General features: G+C 42.1%; 1 protein-coding gene across 1 annotated transcript; it reads left to right on the forward strand.

Moving 5' to 3' along the window:
- Positions 1-6480: 6480 nt before the first annotated feature.
- On the forward strand, positions 6481-17857 carry gpr157 (G protein-coupled receptor 157). Its single transcript, XM_087833832.1, has 4 exons — positions 6481-7618; positions 13151-13364; positions 15977-16171; positions 16525-17857. The coding sequence occupies exons 1-4, from the start codon at positions 7236-7238 to the stop codon at positions 16729-16731; spliced, it is 999 nt and encodes a 332-aa protein (XP_087689958.1). The 5' UTR covers positions 6481-7235; the 3' UTR covers positions 16732-17857.
- Positions 17858-17930: the final 73 nt, after the last annotated feature.

Genomic DNA, 17930 nt, shown 5'->3' on the forward strand with positions numbered 1-17930 from the left:
ATTGAAGTGACCCGCTGAGTTACGGGAAAAAACAAAACAAAAAACCCAACGAAGATTTAATGAATCAGCATCTTTTATTAGTATGCTATAAACTATTTGTTCTTCTGTGTTAAAGATTAAGTAGGACTAATGCTAATAAGAGCATGGGTGAACAGCAGCGCTGTAAAAGACATTTCATCTACTTGAATCTAAATTCAGCTTCAGCTGACAAAGACTGGGAGCTTGGGACAGAGACATTTTGAGCTGCTTCCACCGGCAGGACACAGAAAGTGAAAAGACAAAGCAGTCACCGCCTGCAGCCAGACGTGGGCCAGGAAGTCAGAGCAGTTTTTTAAAAAGCGCTCTTCTGTCTAACACATTTTCAGCAGGTCGTCACCCATTACAGCATCTCCTCATCTCTGATTCTGACTTAAATGACTTAAGCATGTCACACAGAATAAGTCACAATGCACCTTCGAAGACTAACTCATGTGTTAAAGTGCTCAGAGTGAAAGCTATGCTAACTGACCGAAGCAGGCTGAGTCATGCTGGGTCTTTTCTGGGTTTCCCCCCTCTCTGATCCTCTGCTCCTCCCCCTGTGCAGGCTCATACATCCAGCCCGGCTGTTGGTGGCGTGTTGGAACATGCCTTGACTTGTTGTACTGCCTGACTGAACAGAGAGAGAGAGAGAGAGAGAGGCAGCCACAGGAGGAGAGGCTGGTGGTCAACATTTTTCCAGAGTGAAGTGACCCACACATCGGGAGAGCCCGTGAACAGACTCCTGTTGATGCCAACACGTTGAGTGCACCCGCTGGAGATCTCGCTGGATGGTGGACCTCTGCTGCTGCCTCGCTAACTGGTGAGTGTCCAAACTGTGTGTAAACAGATGCCTCTGACATAGACAACAATGCTACAGCTGAACACTTCTGAGGACCTGTGCACTTCTGCTGAAACTGAGTGAAATTTTCAGAAACACTAACTAGTTCAGGGGAATTACAATGACGCCAGGCTGAGGCCTTCAGATCAGCCTGTAAATAGAAATTAGAAAACGATAATTTAAGCCACTGCAAGTAGTAGAAGCGTCCCAGCTTGAGTTTTGATGCTGGCTTAATCCCATGGTGACTACACAAAAGGTTAGCGAAAGCTACGATACACCCAAACACAGTACCCAGTTGCTCAGTGGCAGGATGAGTGACCCTTTCATCATCTCGTCTTGATCCTCACGGAGAAGGGCAGCTGCTTTTGTTATTGTTTTCTCTGGTATTCATAATGAAAGCCAGTTTTCCAACAGGAGACCCAGCAGGCCGCATCTTTCCCCTCCCGAAAAGCCCCAAAAGAGCCGAGAGCGAAAGGCTTTACAACAGGTCCTCGTTTCTCAGAAGTGATTTGTATCTAGCGGGATCTGATTCGAGTTTGCGCTCACGACAGACGGTGTCAGACTATTCGAGCGGCCCTGTTTCTCAGAAGACGTGTCATCAGCATGTCAGTCAGGAAGCGAAATGAGATTAGGAACAGTGTACACAGAGAAGCAGATAAACGAAGGCCAGTCCGTCCACGCTGTCACACATTATCACACAGCACTGATAAACCCTACTGTAAAAACTCACGCAGGCCGGTAAAAACTCAAATACATTAATCACCCGAGGACTCAGGTGATAATCATTTAGTGTCCAACACACTATGATCTGTGTATTTTAGTTGTGTGTGGTCAAGCAGGAAGATAGTTACTGGGGAAACTCTTTTCTTTTCCCCTCTCTCTGGCAACCAGGGGTAGTGCAAGCCGAGTGTGAGACTCCGTTCTATTTAATTATTAACACACTGCAGTTTGGGGTGTAGATTCATTTAGCTCAAACCCAAATATGTTTTAAAATTGTTCTAAAAATAAAAGTTTAAAAAAATGACTACGAGAGGCTAAGCTCGCATGTCATGTATGCCGATGTGAGCGTGTTGTGCATGTGTTAAACTGCTCAGCAGCACGGCCCTTCAGTACATACTGATGTCACTGTTTGCCATCAGATGATTAGGTTTGTGGAAGCGTTGATCAACCAAGAAATGTGCAGCAGAGTGACATGAGGAGAAACGGGGAAGTGAGGTAAAGTGGGTGAATGTGATTTCTTTTTCTCTCTCTCGTTTGGATTACACATTGTGAGGCCTGACAGCAGAGCGATCCACCATGATCAGGAAGTATAGGCGAGCCTGGGGTTTGTACATGTGTGTGTGAAGTGTTGCTGGGGAAAATTGTTGCCTGGAGGCTGAATATGTCAGAAACTGTAGACCTACAGAGTCCCACGGTTATTTAAACAAAAGCTATTCTGAGGCAAACGCTATGTGCACCGTGTGCAATGTTACGTTTGACACTCCAGATTACACACGTCTAACACTAACACAAATCTTTTTGTGTTTTTTTACGAGTCAATTTTAATCTGATATTTAAAGCTTTTAGTTACACCACAAAGGACCAAATGATGCTCTCTTACAAGCCGTCAATGACACGTTAACATCTTAAACCAGGCTTGTTAATTTACATTAGCTTTCACACTTTTCCTTTTCAAATTAAAAAAAAATAATAAAGAAAAATCATAATTTAGCAACAGGAAAATACATATTGGATCAAAAAGGACAATAAAAATGTTTAGTTTCACTTTTCCTACAAAAGAAACGAGGGTATTTTTAAGGGAATATAAAATATGACTTTAAATATTTTTTAAAAGACTTAAATTTGTTTATAATAATTAAACATTAATGATTTTGTTTTGATCTTCCCAAAAATACCAAAACACTTTTTCCCCCAAATCTTTACTGTCAAGGTTTTATTTTGTTAAATGGCAGTCGATTAATTTAGAAAACAACTAGTACTGCGATATGAGTGGTGTGAAATAATAAGTATGATTAAAGAAAACAAACCTGATACACGTGAAAATGAGATGCAATTTTGTTCTTGTTGTGCACTTCCTCCACCTCCCTGTTCACACCGAGTGCAATTAATTTGCCACAACAAAGATAAAACACACAATAAGAAATACGCAAAAAAAAAGAAAACACTTGATGAAAAGCGTTATTGTTATCTTTTCATTTAGCTTGTGCAGATGTGGTGATAATAACAAAAATTTAGTGTTAGCCGCATCGTCTGGATACATCTCCCTCTAGCTAAATTAAGATGTACTTAACAGGTTAAACCCCAAAACAGCATTTATTTATCCCTTACTAAGTCCACTCGAGCAGTATTCATCCACACCTCTGACTAATATTTGTAAAAAAGGGTTTTTTTCCCAGGTTTGGACAATACTACGGAAATATTACAATAGGGAAATCTGTGAGGAGAGGTGAGCCGTGCCTGAGGCTTTAAATGCATTTGTGGAAAGGCTTGTTAGTCGAGGCTCGCTGCTGTTTGCTGTGAGAGGTGGTGAGGCGGCCGGCCATTCATTTAGCAGGCAGGGTTTTGTTTTCCCTGCCATTCTTCGTTCCTGTATTAGGATTACCTCAAGGTCTGAACAGGAAGGAATTCCTGTCATCATGTGCTCAGCGAAGGCGGCATCTAACTCGCCGCAAACGCACAAAGGGACAAGGATGCAGCTGCTTGGTGAAAGCAGGTCAAGGTGCGACCTCTGCGTTTGTCTGTGGACATCAGTTGTGCGTGTGTGTGAAGACAGACGCTGACAAATTCAAATTTTGTGTTGGTTTCAGGCAAGAAGCTTCAGAGCGTCATAAAGTGCTTTCTTAGAATTTCGAAAAGATTAAAATGCTTAAACCACAAATAAAAACACTGGAATTTCCAGTTATACAACCAAAAAGTACGTCACAAGATAGACCAGAAGCCGACGCAGAGGGCCACAAATAGCCTCGCTGCAGAATTCAGAAGCAATAACAGCGGATAGTTGATGTAATTCAAACTGTTTGTTTTCCAGACGTTCCTCCCTCTACGGAACGTCCTCTCTTCCTTCGTTTAAGAGCATGTGCCTACCGGTCTCTAGTATCCATGCTGTCCTGCGAGCAAAGCAGTGTCCACAGGGAGACGACAGTATGGAGCGGTCAGCCAGCCCAAAATAGCACTGCAGCGAGCAAAAGCAACTGATAGCGTTTTAGCTGTGGTCCCTGAGGTACACAAACACGGACTAGCACTGTATGGAGCTAGGGTAAAAAAAATTACATTATAAAATAAAATAAAAAAAGACATAACCTCCCCCCCCCAAAAAAAAAAAACCAGAAGCAAAGCTGGCAGCCACACAAATAGTTGAGAGCTAAATCAAACCGAGCTTTTTTGTTGCAAAATCATGAGTCATGGCAAGCCTATTCTTAGTTCGGGGGTGTTTGTGTTTGCCAAAGTTGTGTGCACTTAAAGTGATGCTGCACAAACCGGCTAGGAGGAGATCAAGAAATCAGTTTGGAAACAAGCTCGGGGGTTCACTTCATGAAGCGAAACGTGGGCTCGTCTGTGCGTTGCAGTTGTGTAAATCTCAGTCAGGGAGCAGAAAGGGCCTCTATACTTATACACTTAATGAACAACTACTAACATTTCCTCCTGCTTTCTTACAGAGCTGCCAGAGCACCACGCCACCCTCGAGGCAAGGGGGGGCTTTCAGTGTGAGGCCGCTGCCTTCCAACAACCACCGACAACACCATCACCACGAAGCTGGGAATGGAAAGCGTCAGCAGTGCCAGGCTCGCAGGTGGACACATGCACCAAAGACCAGTCAGGACCCTGCTGGGGAGAGCAAGCCCGGAGTCGGGTGGTTGGACGCGGCTGCTGTGGGTGTTTCTCTGGCAGTGTCTTAGCTGGTTGTTGTGAGGAGTGAGAATGAAGCAATCAGCAAGTATACTGCCGCAGAAATTCTTCGCAATAAGAAGCCCCGGGATCACAGCTGAGAGGGAGGAAACTGGGAGCTGGCACTGTAAGTTTTCGACCCTCCTAAGAGAATTAACTGAGGAGAGATCGGCCGAGCGCATGGCCCTCCGCAATATTTAGAAAACGGATCAAAGCGTCAAACTTCCACACTGTCTGTTGCACTATCATGATCTTCTGCTGCCATCTTGTGACTGAAAGCAAACCTCCCGGCATGCTTTTGATCAAACGCTGCTGCGCCAATTTGTGAAACCTTTGCCTTTTTTTTTTTCCTTTTCATTGAGACAAAACAAAAACGCCCTTTCATTCAGAAAATACAGCTTGGCTTACTCTGACTTTTTTTCAGTTGCATATGCATGTTTTTGATCCCTTAATTTAATTTGCGCCACAGATATTTCTGGATGTAACACACAAACAAAAAGAAAGTGGATATGATTAATTCTTGATTTATGTGCCTGATATTTTATTTGTGACATATTGCTGCTGTAGAAAAGGAGCATTATAAATAAAGTTAGATAAATACTGATTTATATATTTTCCTTTTTCCTTACTTAACACAAGAATTTTGTAATAATGCAAAAGTGTTGCAGAAAGGCTCTTTGGATTACATTTAAAAAAAGAACATTTTTTATTTAGTGCATGATGAGAATATTCCTGTGTGACCAAAGACGACCTAATGTGTGCAGATGAGTCAGGTGCACATTAATTTAGGCTTTCTCACACACACACACTCACACACACGATGTTCTTCTGATTTTTTCTCTACTCTATCTCAGAATCTCTCACCGTTATTGTTGATGCACGATACGAAACAGTGTCTTAAACTGTCTGTCGATGGTGTGATTCAGGCGATAATGCAGATGCCGAGTTTGCTGCAGTCTGCAAGGAAAAAAAGACAAAGAAAAAAAAAACCCACCAATGTTCTGCTGCACTGCTACAAACACTAAAACAAGGGGGTTGCAGGTTTTTCTGGGCTGCAGTAATGCAGAAGCAGTAAAAGTCCTGCTCTGACACAAGGTCACCGCTCGGCTCTAAACCGTTTTACATGACACTTCTTTGGTAAACTGCAAATCACAAGGCCACCAAAGAATCAACAGCACTCGGACAGGAGGCAAGCCAGATGTTAGTTGTTAGCTTCTCCTTTATTTCTGTGTACGGTCAACTCATCGCTAATAGAAATGTAATTTCAGGCAAAATTATGCTTTTATTTAAAAATGAACTTATTTCCCCAGAAAGCTGAGATTCCATCTCTAACTGCAGGATGGGTTACCGTGAATTCACTCTTAAAAAATTTAATTGGTCCTTTGACTACATTTAAATTCACCCATGGAGGCTTTTATATTCATGATTGGGTGTTTTAAATAACTAGTCATTTAACCCATGCTTCAGATTTAATCACTTTTACACATTTGCAGCTTTTTCCCTTTTTTGTATACCTGAGAATTAATACAGTGAGGTTTTGGATACACAATTTTAAATGCTTTTTTTTTTTTTACCTTGCAAAGAAGAATGAAGTGAAACCATGAAAATATTTGTTAGATGCAATCTATGTCCTGTAGTTTACAACATCATCAAATAATTAAAATAAAAACATTTCAATGTTTCAGTTTTCTGCTGCCCATCATGTTCACAGCTGATGTACTTTTAAATTATGTTTTCGCTTTTATTTATTCAGTTCCTCTGTGCTCTTTGATGACACTTCTGCTTTGGTGCCACCACCTATTCATGTGTTTTGATTGCCTACTTTGCAACACTGCACTTTCTGAAGCCAAAATTCAGTCACTTTTTTATCAACTTCTACATACATTTATATAAAAATGAATGCGTCTTGTTATTCAATGCACTTGCGCCAGCTTAAATTTATGTGAAGTGTATCTTTTTTTTTTTTTTTTACATGTACAAAATAGTTATTAAAATAAAACAGACGTCATTTTCTAACTTGAGCAGCGAATCCTTTTTTGCGAAACCATGACAGGAATGGGGAAGCGGTTTCATCATGCTGTCATGTGCCGTGTGTGGCACTTTGTGTCAAAGCTGGACAGCACAAACTGAGACACTTCCACTCAAAAATAGACCCTTTGAGTGCCTGCAGGTTACCAGCTGACTTAACTTCTGCTTTGGGTTCGGGTTGGTGAGGGGGCGGCGGGGAAGGAGGGCTTTAAGCTGGGTGAAAAGTTTTGCTTGACTCCCTTAAAAGCAGTAGAAGTTTTGTTTTTTTTTTCCAAGTCATGTGGCTCGACTGGACGGAGTGTTTTTAAACCGTCGCCTGGCCTTAAGGGAAAATAATGTGGAGAGCCTCTGGGAACATCCAGAATAAAACCAGTGCTCTCGGCCGGGAAAAGAAAGGTGTTTACAAACAAACAGAGACTGCGGTGTCCGCGAGACGACTGCAGCTCGTGCCTGATCGCGCTACACGATGGCAAACGCGACTCAGACTCAGACCGAGGTGTATCTGTTCGAGCAGGTGATCGTGCTGTTCTCGTGCGCGCTATCTTTCCTGGGCTCCTCTCTGATTATCCTCACCTACATTATTTGGTCGGATTTGAGGACAACTCCGAGGAAACTGCTGGTTTACCTCTCGGTGTCTGACTGGCTCTCCGCCGTCTCCTACGCCTTCGGAGTGTGGAGCGTCTTCCGCACAAACTCGGCGGAGTGCGTCGCGCAGGGAGCGATTTCCACTTTCGCCAACACCAGCTCCTTCTTCTGGACCGTGGCCATCGCCGTTTACCTGTACGTGTTCATCGTGAGGACCAACCAAAGAGTCGCTGACAGCCTCGTGTTGGTGTTCCACCTCGTCAGGTAAGCAACCCGCGGAGTGTTATCTGTTTACTAAATCTGCTCCGGTGGTACCTGCGCCCTGAAGCATCTTGGGATTTCGGCAGTTGCCCCCCCCTAAAGTTGAGTTTACGTCACATTTTCTGAGATTTTGAACAGTGACTTGTTAAAAGTTGGCACCTGCACATTCAAAACGGCTCCTTTAAACTGGGAATTAGACCACAAACACAAACCGCTTCGGCTCACTTAACGTGCATCTACTTTATTTTGTAACACTCTGAAAGTTGGCGCAAAACTCCAGTCTACTGCCAAGCTACGTCCTGACGTTACACCGCATAACGGGGTGACGTGCTGACATCACGGTGGGACCTCAAATATTAACCATGGAGTTATTGGATCAGTTCACGTGACGAGTGTTCATAAATCAGCTGATGCATGACACGTGCTCACTTGTTTTCTCACCAGCTGATGTTACCAGGACAACCTGGATACTCCGTGTGTGTTTCTCTGGATAGGAACACTGAATAAGGGACTCCCTACAAGTCCATTACACCAAGGGTGTCAAACATAAGGCCCCGGGGGCCAGAAATGGTCAGGCAAAGAATCCAATCTGGCCCACTGTATGTGAAGGAGGGCAATAGGGCTTTTTTTGTGAATTAACAAAAACTTCCAGCTTTATAATTACAGGACAGTCTGAGCAATGAGCTACCAGAACTTTTTCTGTCATTTAAAACATTTATTTTGTACACTTCAAGCCTACAGAGTCGTCCTAGCTCAGGGGCGGATCTACAGGGGGGGCTGTAAAGCCTTGCCTCATTTGTATTTTTAAAAAGTTTATGTTTACTTAGAAGAGATAATGATACAATAAATACTTTCAAAGCGATATTTTGTTAACACCATATACGTATGGGGGTTTTTCCACATATTTCACTGAAAAGGCACATGCACATGTTTGTGCTGTGGTTAGCACTGCTGCCTCACAGAACGAGGGTCCTGTGTGGAGTACGCATGTTCTCTGCGTGCCAGCGTGCTCCAGCTTCCCATCCACACACATACAAGTCAGGCTAACTGGTGATTCTGAATTAGTGTGAAGGGTTGTCTCTGTGTGTTTGTCCTGCGATAGATCGCCGTCTGAACTGTGCCTCGCCTTTTTTTTTCCACTACCAGCAAAAACAGAAAAAAGAAAACGCCCCAACTTAAAATGTATCACTGACAACATTCAGTCATACTGTCAGAATTTCTGTTACTGAAACTTTGGTGATTTATTTGTGGATAAATGAGTTCAATAACAGCCAAAAAGACAATATTTTATTTTCAAAGCTTGTCATTCATCCCACTCCTCCTCTTCCTCACATTCATTGTTTTCTGGTTTCATGGTCAAAAACATCCCCAACATGTCCACCCTGCTCTTTTCTTCCGTAGAACAAAACATTTTTTGTTTTTTCTTATCAAAATTCCTTAAAATCAATCAAATTGAGTCTGTACTATGCAGATATAAGATAAGATAAAGACAGAACTTTATTAATTCCTCGGGTGGATTCCTCTGGGAAATTCAGCTTCCAAATAGCACAGAAGTTACAGAATGTGAGCAGAATACCATATATACACATATATAAATACAGAGTATACAAAAGGGATAAATAGAATAAATAGGAATAAGAATACAAGGGAATTGCACATTTCGAGTATTGAAGTCTATTGCACCGTTGGTTATTAACAAAAAGTATTGCACAGTGAAGAGGCACTACAGCTTTGTCCTCCTGTCTCCCCTCCCTCTCCCCTCCAGAGAGGAGTTAAACAGTTTATGGCGTGTGGGACAAAGGAATTTTTAAGTCTGTTGGTTCTCGTCTTTGGGAGAAGCAACCTGTCACTGAACAGACTCCTCTGGTTGTTTATGGCCGTGTGCAGAGGATGCCCAGCATGGTCTATAATGTCCAGTAGTTTTTTTAGTGTCCTTTTCTCTGCCACTGTCACCAGAGTGTCCAGCTTCATGCCGACCACAGAGCCAGCCTTCCTGATCAGTTCTTCCAGCCTGGATGAGTCCTTCTTTGCTGTGCTGCAGAGAAAAGTACTCCAGCAACCACCGACTGGTAAAACATCCTCAGGAGCTTCCTGCAGATGTTAAAAGACCTCAGCCTCCTGAGGAAGTACAGTCGGCTTTGGCCTTTTTTATACAGGTGCTCTGTGTTGCATGACCAGTCCAGTTTGTTGTCCACCCACAGCCCGATGGAATTGGACTTGTTGACCACCTCCACCTCCTCCCCCTCTATCTGAACCGGCAGTGGACCTGCTCTGGACCTCCCGAAGTCCACAACCAGTTCCTTAGTCTTTGAGGTGTTGAGTTGCGGGTGGTTTGTGTGACTCCATGTGACAAAGTTCCTCACCAGACTTCTGTACTCCTCTTCCTGATTATCCCAGATACACCCCATGATGGCTGTGTCGTCTGGAAACGTCTGAATATGGCGTAATTCAGAATTGTAGCAGAAGTCAGAGGTGTACAGGGTGAAGAGAAGAGGGGACAGCACAGTTCCCTGTGGTGCTCCTGTGCTGCTGACCACAGTGTCAGACGTGATGTCCCTCAGCCTGACGTACTGTGGTCTGTCAGCGAGGTAGTCGGAGATCCAAGCGACCAGGCAGGGGTCCACCTGCATCCTGTTTAGTTTTTCCTGAAGCAGACAGGGCCGGATGGTATTAAAGGCACTGGAAAAGTCAAGAAACAGGATCCTGACCTGACATATTATATTTAATAATATGCACCCTGAGATAATAACAAGAAGAACTTAAGTTCAGATTTAAACAACATGACAGAAGGTTTCTCTCACTTTATGTCATTTTAATCAGCAGCTAATCTCGCCTTCTTTTCACATCATGTGCTATAGTGACTGTTTGCTAGAAAAGGAGGTCTCACCTTCAAATGATGCTTGGTGGGGACTCCCACTCCTTATACAATTCTAACAAGCTTCACAGTCAATATTAGGTATGGCTGCCTTTATTCTTCACCACAGTCTGAGCTGTCTTAGGCAGCTTTCTTGTAATTTCTTTAAGTAGTCTTCAGGAATAGTTCTCCAGGCTTCTTGAAGGACATTCAAAGCTCTTCTCTGGATGTTGGCCACCTTTAGATGGTCACACACTGCTTTAATAATGTTGAGGTCCAGCTCTGGAGAAGCCATGACTGATATTGAACCATTGTGTGTTATTCTATCCAGGTATGCCTTTACTGGTGTGGTGTTTGAGATTATTGTTGTGAAAAACGAAGCTGTGGTCAGTCACATTCTTCAGATGGCATTGCATAACAGCTCAAAATCTGCCTGTACTTTTCTGTGTTCATAATTTAATCAGTTTAACGAGATCTCCGACGCCACTGGCTGAAATGCAGCTCCAACCACGATACAGCCTCTGATCTAGATGACTGTAGACCCTCAATGTTGTGTAGACACTGTTTCCTGACCTCCTCCACACATACTGATGATGACACGAGCCAAACGTTTCATATTTGTATTCATCACTCCATAAGACATGTTGCCAGTTCTTGTGTATTTTGGCTTTTTCACTTTGTTCCCTTCCTTAAAAATGTCTTCTTAACAGTCACCTCTCCATTGAGACCATTTCTGGTGAGGCTTCAGTGAACAGTAGAGGAATCAAATGAAGTACCAGATGCATTCTCAGGCCCATTTTTAAGGATGTGACCTTCAGACACTGCTCTTCTGCAGTAGATAGGTTTTAGGCCTGCCACTTCTTCTTTTGTCCTCCACTCATCCAGTTCCCCCATTTTCTTTGAAGGACACACTGCACACCATGCTGAGAGGGCATGCATTTTTGGATTCTAAATAAATAAAATAGGACATTTTTGGTGAATTTTTATAGTTACAGGAAAGTCTGGGCAATGAGCTACCAGAATTTTTTCTTTCATTTAACCCTGGAGTTCTACAGGGTTTTGTTTTTTGTTTTTTTTACTCTGTTTGATATAAAAAAAAGTGACTTATAGCAGTGACGTTTACTCGGAAAAAAAATACAAATTGGTCATTTTTCCACCTGCTGTTTTTAAAAAATGCTAATGCTATAACATTTATAGTTGTGTACATTTTTAATAATGGGAGATGTGAAATTGTGAGCTTTAATGTTGAGTCTCAGTTTCTAAATGTATCCCTTTCCTTTTTTTCTTTTTTTTTTTTTTAACTTTGCTGTTGGTTTTGGAGAAACCATGGGGTCAAATTTGACCCCATGGTTTCTCCAGGGTTAAAAGATTCATTTTGTACAATTCAAGCCCAAAGAGTCAGGGGGAAGGGGGCACCATGTCAGGTTTTCTACTAATAAATCTCTGGGAAATAAAAACATTTTTATCCCTAAAGATATAAAATGGGTTTGTTTGTTTTTTGCCAACTTGTCTGTTATGTGTAGACACAACACTTTTTCATCCTTTGAGTCACATGCTTTTTTTGTGCTTTGATGACTCATAGGTTATTTTTAAGTAGCTTAAGAAGTGAAAAAACAACAAAAAACGCATTCCTCTGAAAATAGTCAGGTACAAGGACTGGACTGAAAATGGGTGAAAAAACAGCCAATGTCCAAAAAAAAATAAAAAACTTTGGAGGATGCTCAGAAAGCCTGGAGAACTATTGCTCAAGAGTACTTCCTCTGAAGTAAAATACAAAGAAATGAAGGGTGACTCGAGATTTTTACACAGCACTGTGTCCACTTTATTGACAAGCAGTTATTTCATTACTCATGTTTGTGCTTCAGATATATTTCTCTTTATTAACATGTAAATTTTGTAAAAAAAAATGTAACAGCTAAAACAAATGTGTTTATTTTAGTGGTTCACTGTTTCCACTGTAAAAACAGCAATCAAACACGCGGAGCCTCCCAGTGTGACGACCCCTTGTAATGTTTTATTTTTTTATTTTGCACATTTTAATCCTTGTTGTCCACTTTCCTTCTGCACGTTAATGATTTGACCTCAATGATTGTTAACGAGTTGACTCACTGTGATGTACCATCGTTTAATTGATCTATTTTTGGACACGGGAACATTTTCACCCATGGGTATGCCTCACTGCAGTGTTTGCCGTTGTCATCCTAACGATCTCTCTGTGAGTTCTCAGATACTGCAATGAACTGGAGATCACACAACAGAGGCATTTATGGAGGCTTATATACACTAAGACACACGCACTGTCTTTTTGGTGTTTATAAAGGTCTGCTGCTGTATATACTGCAATGAAAAACTAGTAACCTTTTAAAGTGGCATATAAGAGGAGAAGTGCTTCATGGGGGGGCGGGAAACTAACGAGCGCTGCAAACAATGCAGAATTCATTTCGTGGTTTTATCTTCTTCAACAACAGAACTGGCCGTGACTCTGCAGTTTGCACCATGTAACACACAAAAGCCTTAAGCACGAGATTACTATCACACACTGTCACATGTCTTTGCTGCAAGTGTTGGTGTCATGCCCGTCAAACATTTACATAAAAACCTCCAGTGGGAAAGTTTAAAAATGTGACTCTGACCTTTGGAGCTGTTGTGTTTACTCTCCGGACCCTTGTTTTGTGTTCCAGCTGGGGAATTCCTCTGGCCATCACTATTGCAGCTGTGAGTCTCAACAAGATTGGTTACGATGCGTCAGAGGTGTCGGTGGGCTGGTGCTGGGTCAGGATCAACGTTCAAGACCGGGTCCTGTGGATGCTGCTGACTGGAAAGATCTGGGAGTTCTTGGCGTACCTCACCCTCCCCTTCTTCTACATCCTGATCAAGAGGCACATCCACATAGCGGTGAGGAGGACACCAGGGACCTCGTTCATCAGTCGTGTGTACACAGAGCTTTGTGACTATTTGAATATGTCACTTTGTGTTCAAAAATCTGTTTACACATTGAGAACCACAACAAACTTGCAGATACACAACTCTTTTTCCTGCCATGCATTAAAATCATCCTTCTTAATTCTCCGGTACTCAGTACGAGCGATCCACAGTGGATCTGTTATTTATGTTCTTCTGTAATCAGCCAGAACCTTTGACCTTTATTGGAAATCTGCTGGTGATCAGCTGCTCTGCAGGTTTCAGGTCGTTTTCAGGTCGACAGAGTGAATCATGAACGAGTTTCTTTATTCATTAAAAAGCTGATCTCACACTTCCCCTCTTGCCTTCTGCATCATGATTAATATCATAGTCAGAGAGTGAAAGAGACACTGTTGTCTTTAGGGAAAAAACCCAAAATGTATTGGCCTATCATTATTTGCATTTAGTCTTGGAAGGCTAAAATCATCACCTGGGCATAAAGTGGAAATACAGTTTGTTTAAAACATTCTGGCTCATAAATCATTTCAACCAAACAACATACTGATCTAGCCTGAAATCTTCTATAGGAATGTATGCACAGAATATCAATGCATCCCAGTTTCTGTATCTGTGACTCAGACTTTCAGCAGTTGAGCATTAAAGGAACTGATTTGTTCCCCTAGAGGATGACAGGAAACTTTAACCCTAACACGCTAACTATTATGACACACATTACAGAGGTAGTCACACTGTGGATGAAATCATTATTTGTTATATTGCACTTTTATCCTAACAGAAACTTTCAGTCATGGGAAAAAGAAAGTTCAGTTTTACATATCAGGACATGTTAAGACAATCATCTGGTCCTGAGCAGGTTAAAATGAAGTAAGCAAAACCCCAGATGAACAACAACTCATAACATACAGCTCCATGTCGTTATTTAACAAAAACTGGCGAAAAATGTAGAAACGGCGTGAGAATCTAATCACACGATTACCGCGTCCATAAAGAATTAGGAGGGTAAGTAGCAGCCAGGAATTCCTCATCAAATGTACGGGAATGATGGTTCTTCATCAAGTGTGAGCACCTCTGTGAAAGCAGAAGTTTTGTCAGTGTGCAGGTGTGGATCACCTCATGACAGCTGCCGGTATTCCTAAGAGTGAATGTCCCAGAATATTCATCCCAGAGTCAGACCGTGCATGCTCAGAGAAACTGCAACAAAAAAAAAAAAACCCAAGAGACTCTACAGGCCTCAGTAAACATGTTAAATGTTAAAGTTCATGACAGCACAATTAAATAAAGACTGAACAAATATGGCTTGTCAGGAAGGGTTAACAGGAGGAAGCTACGTTTTCTCTAAAAAAGAACATGGCACCACGGCTTAGAAATGCAAAGTTGCAACCAAACACAGCATATCAGCACTAGAATAAAATAGAATAGAATAGAATAGCCTTTATTGTCATTGTACAAAGTACAACGAAATTGGAGTGCCACTCCCTTGGTGCAAAATGCAATAATAAATATAAATGTAAAATATAAAAAGTACAATAAAACAACCGAAGTACTCAGACAATAATAAGTACGATATATACAGGATAGCAGCATAATATAGTGACAATGGCAAGTATGGTAAAGTTAAGCAGGTTCAATTGTTTTGTGCTTATTTACTACGGTGATAGCTCTGGGAAAGAAACTATCCCTGAATCTGTTTGTCCTGGTTTTATGTGACCTGTACCGTCGGCCTGACGGTAATAGTTCAAACAGTTGATTACTGGGGTGAGAGTAGTCCTTAATGATATTGCCAGCTCTGCTGAGGTACCGAGAGTTTGCAACGGCCTCCAGACTGGGCAGAAAGCAGCCAGTGATCTTCTGGGCTGTGTTGATGACCCTCTGCAGTACTTTCCTGTCTGCAACTGAGCACCCTGCATACCATGTTGTTATGCCGTACGTTAGGATGCTCTCTATGGTGGCACTATAGAATGTCACTAATGAGTTACACCAACCACAGTGGAGCATGGGTAATGATTTGGGCTTGTTTTTCAGCCACAGGATATTGGCAGCTTGACGTCACCGAGTGAACCGTGAACTCCTCTGTATAAAAGTATTCTAGGGTCAAATCTGAGGCCATCTGTCCGGATGCTGAAGCTTGATCCAAACAGGTTCATGCACAGAGGCAAATCTCCAACAGAACAGCTGCAAAGGTCCAGTCAAAGTCTAGATTTCAACCTTACTTAAGAGAGCTGTGCATGAACAAATGCCCACAAACCTCATTGAGCGGAAGCACCATTGTGTAGAAGATTGGGCCAAAACCCTCTACAATGATATTAGAGACTTATAAAGTCACACAGAAATGATTACTTCAACTTACTTCTATTAAAGGTGGTTCTATAAGCTACTGAATCGCGGGATGTACTTAGTTTCTGCAGTTTGGCTTATTGTTTTTATGATATAGTGTAATGAAAGGGGTTATAGTTTCTTTTTCACGTGACTGTATCTCCCTCAAATATCTACCTAGTAGTGTGAAAGTTATCTGATGTTCTTGATGGCACATTTTCTCTCTTTCTTTATTTCCTTTTAATGGTCTCACTCTTGATGCTCTGACGCAGCATGCAGCCCTCTCTGAGTACCGTCCCATCTTGGCCAACAGGCCTGCCGCCCACTCCTTCTCCTCCATGGCTGATGTGAAGCTCACGCTCATCCCCATCATCTTCATCGTCCTACGCATTTGGAGCACGGTGCGCTTTATCCTGCTGCTAGCCGACTCAAATGTCAGACAGAACCCAGCGCTGGTCACGCTGCACGTGAGTTTAAGCTTCTTTCTCTTTTTGCCTTTTTAAAAAGTAACAAAGCCTTTTCAAAATACTGTAAATTTTCCTTTTAAATGGCTTGAAAATGAAATGAAGCCTTTATGATGTTTGGACTGTTTTATTACATGATTGTGCCGCTGTAAGTGTGCATAAAACATTTTTACGCACTATGAACACGATAATATAAATGAAAATGTGTTGTTTTATTGACCGATAAAACAAGCACGGTAAAATAAAACCATTTTAAATCGACATTTGCCATCAAAACTCATAAAGACTTTTTAATCCTCTGGAATACGCCATCATGATGCCCCCATCTGAAACCCCTCTTTCGTCTGATCCCACAGGGGATTGGCAACACCTTGCAGGGAGCAGCCAACTGCGTCATGTTCGTCTTGTTCACTCAGCCGATCCGCACACGCCTCTGCGCCGCGCTCAGCTCCTGCTCCCATTGTCGAGCAGGGGCGCGGCGCCCGCACAGGCTGCTACCGGAGCAGGACGCAACTGCCCGGAGAGAAGAAGACAGCACTGAACGAGGCCACGCCGACAGATGAGACTTTGTTTGGTGCAATGAGAAGATGAAGGCAAAGCAAAGAGGCTGACATGAAGGGAGGAGGAGTTCTCTACTTCACCTCGAGCCCTCATTACACAAAGTGCTCGTGCGACGGCTTCTGGAGATTCTGCAGGAGCATGCACTTCTGTGTCACGTGTCTGCACTGTGGGTGGTGGGGTGTTGCTGCCTGATTTTATATTATTTACACATAAGGTGAAGCATTATTTGCATTTATTGTTCTGTAGGTCACATGGGTAAAGTGTTTTGTTTTTGTTTTTCTTTGGGTTGGTGTGTGTTGATGATTTCACTTCCCTCCTTCCAAAGAAAGTGAAGGAGCTCTGCTTACCATGTACTGTACTCAGGTTAACACTGTGAAGGATTTTTGTTGTTGTTTGTTTTTCTAGTATCCGAGTATTGTGAATTTGGGGAGAAACTTTTGTTGGCCCGGTTATGTTACAAACAACAGAGAAACAGGTAAAACTTTGTCGCTTTAGGTCACGATTATACTGTAATTTTTTGTGTTTTTCTTTTTTGTATCATCAACAAATGTGTCCAGAAGCTCTAAATACACTACTCCTGAAGCAAAGACAGGAGCAATGCATTTACTCACATCTAAAGAGCTGTGCATTATTCTAACTGTTAGCTTGACTTCTCTTTCACTGGAGATACTATATTGTTACATTTTTGGGTAGATTATCATCATTTTCTATTTAAAGGAATAAATACATGATCGGCTTTGCTCTAACTGCTGTTCTCCTTTTACTTTTAAAACTCGTTTACTTATTTCCCAAGGCATTGGTTTCAACATCTTTCAGACACCAGTTTCATAAGATTAGCGGCGTCTGTTGTGTCACCATAATTAGCATCATTACTATCACCGTGGTCAAATTTGTGTTGTTTTTTTGCATGATCTATAATCACATGTCATCCTTCCTCTTTCAAACTCAGGCTTCACTCATGAGCCTCACTTCTCCTTTGAGCTGGTGGCTCTTGTTCGCCTGACTAAAAATGAAGGCTGAGTGCATTACTAATGATGAGTGGGTGAACCCGGTGCGCTGATTCTACTTCCCAAAGTTTCGAAATATTGGTTTAAAATTCACAGCGTACTTGCTCCGGCATTTTTATTTTCTTTGTGCTTTAATATGCACATGCAAAGGAGCGTGGGGATAGTTCCCACATATTATTTCTAGTTGCACTTTT

The sequence above is a fragment of the Neolamprologus brichardi genome, chromosome 20, assembly GCF_056152115.1.
Source record: "Neolamprologus brichardi isolate AB-2024 chromosome 20, ASM5615211v1, whole genome shotgun sequence".
NCBI classification, from domain to species: Eukaryota; Metazoa; Chordata; class Actinopteri; order Cichliformes; family Cichlidae; genus Neolamprologus; species Neolamprologus brichardi.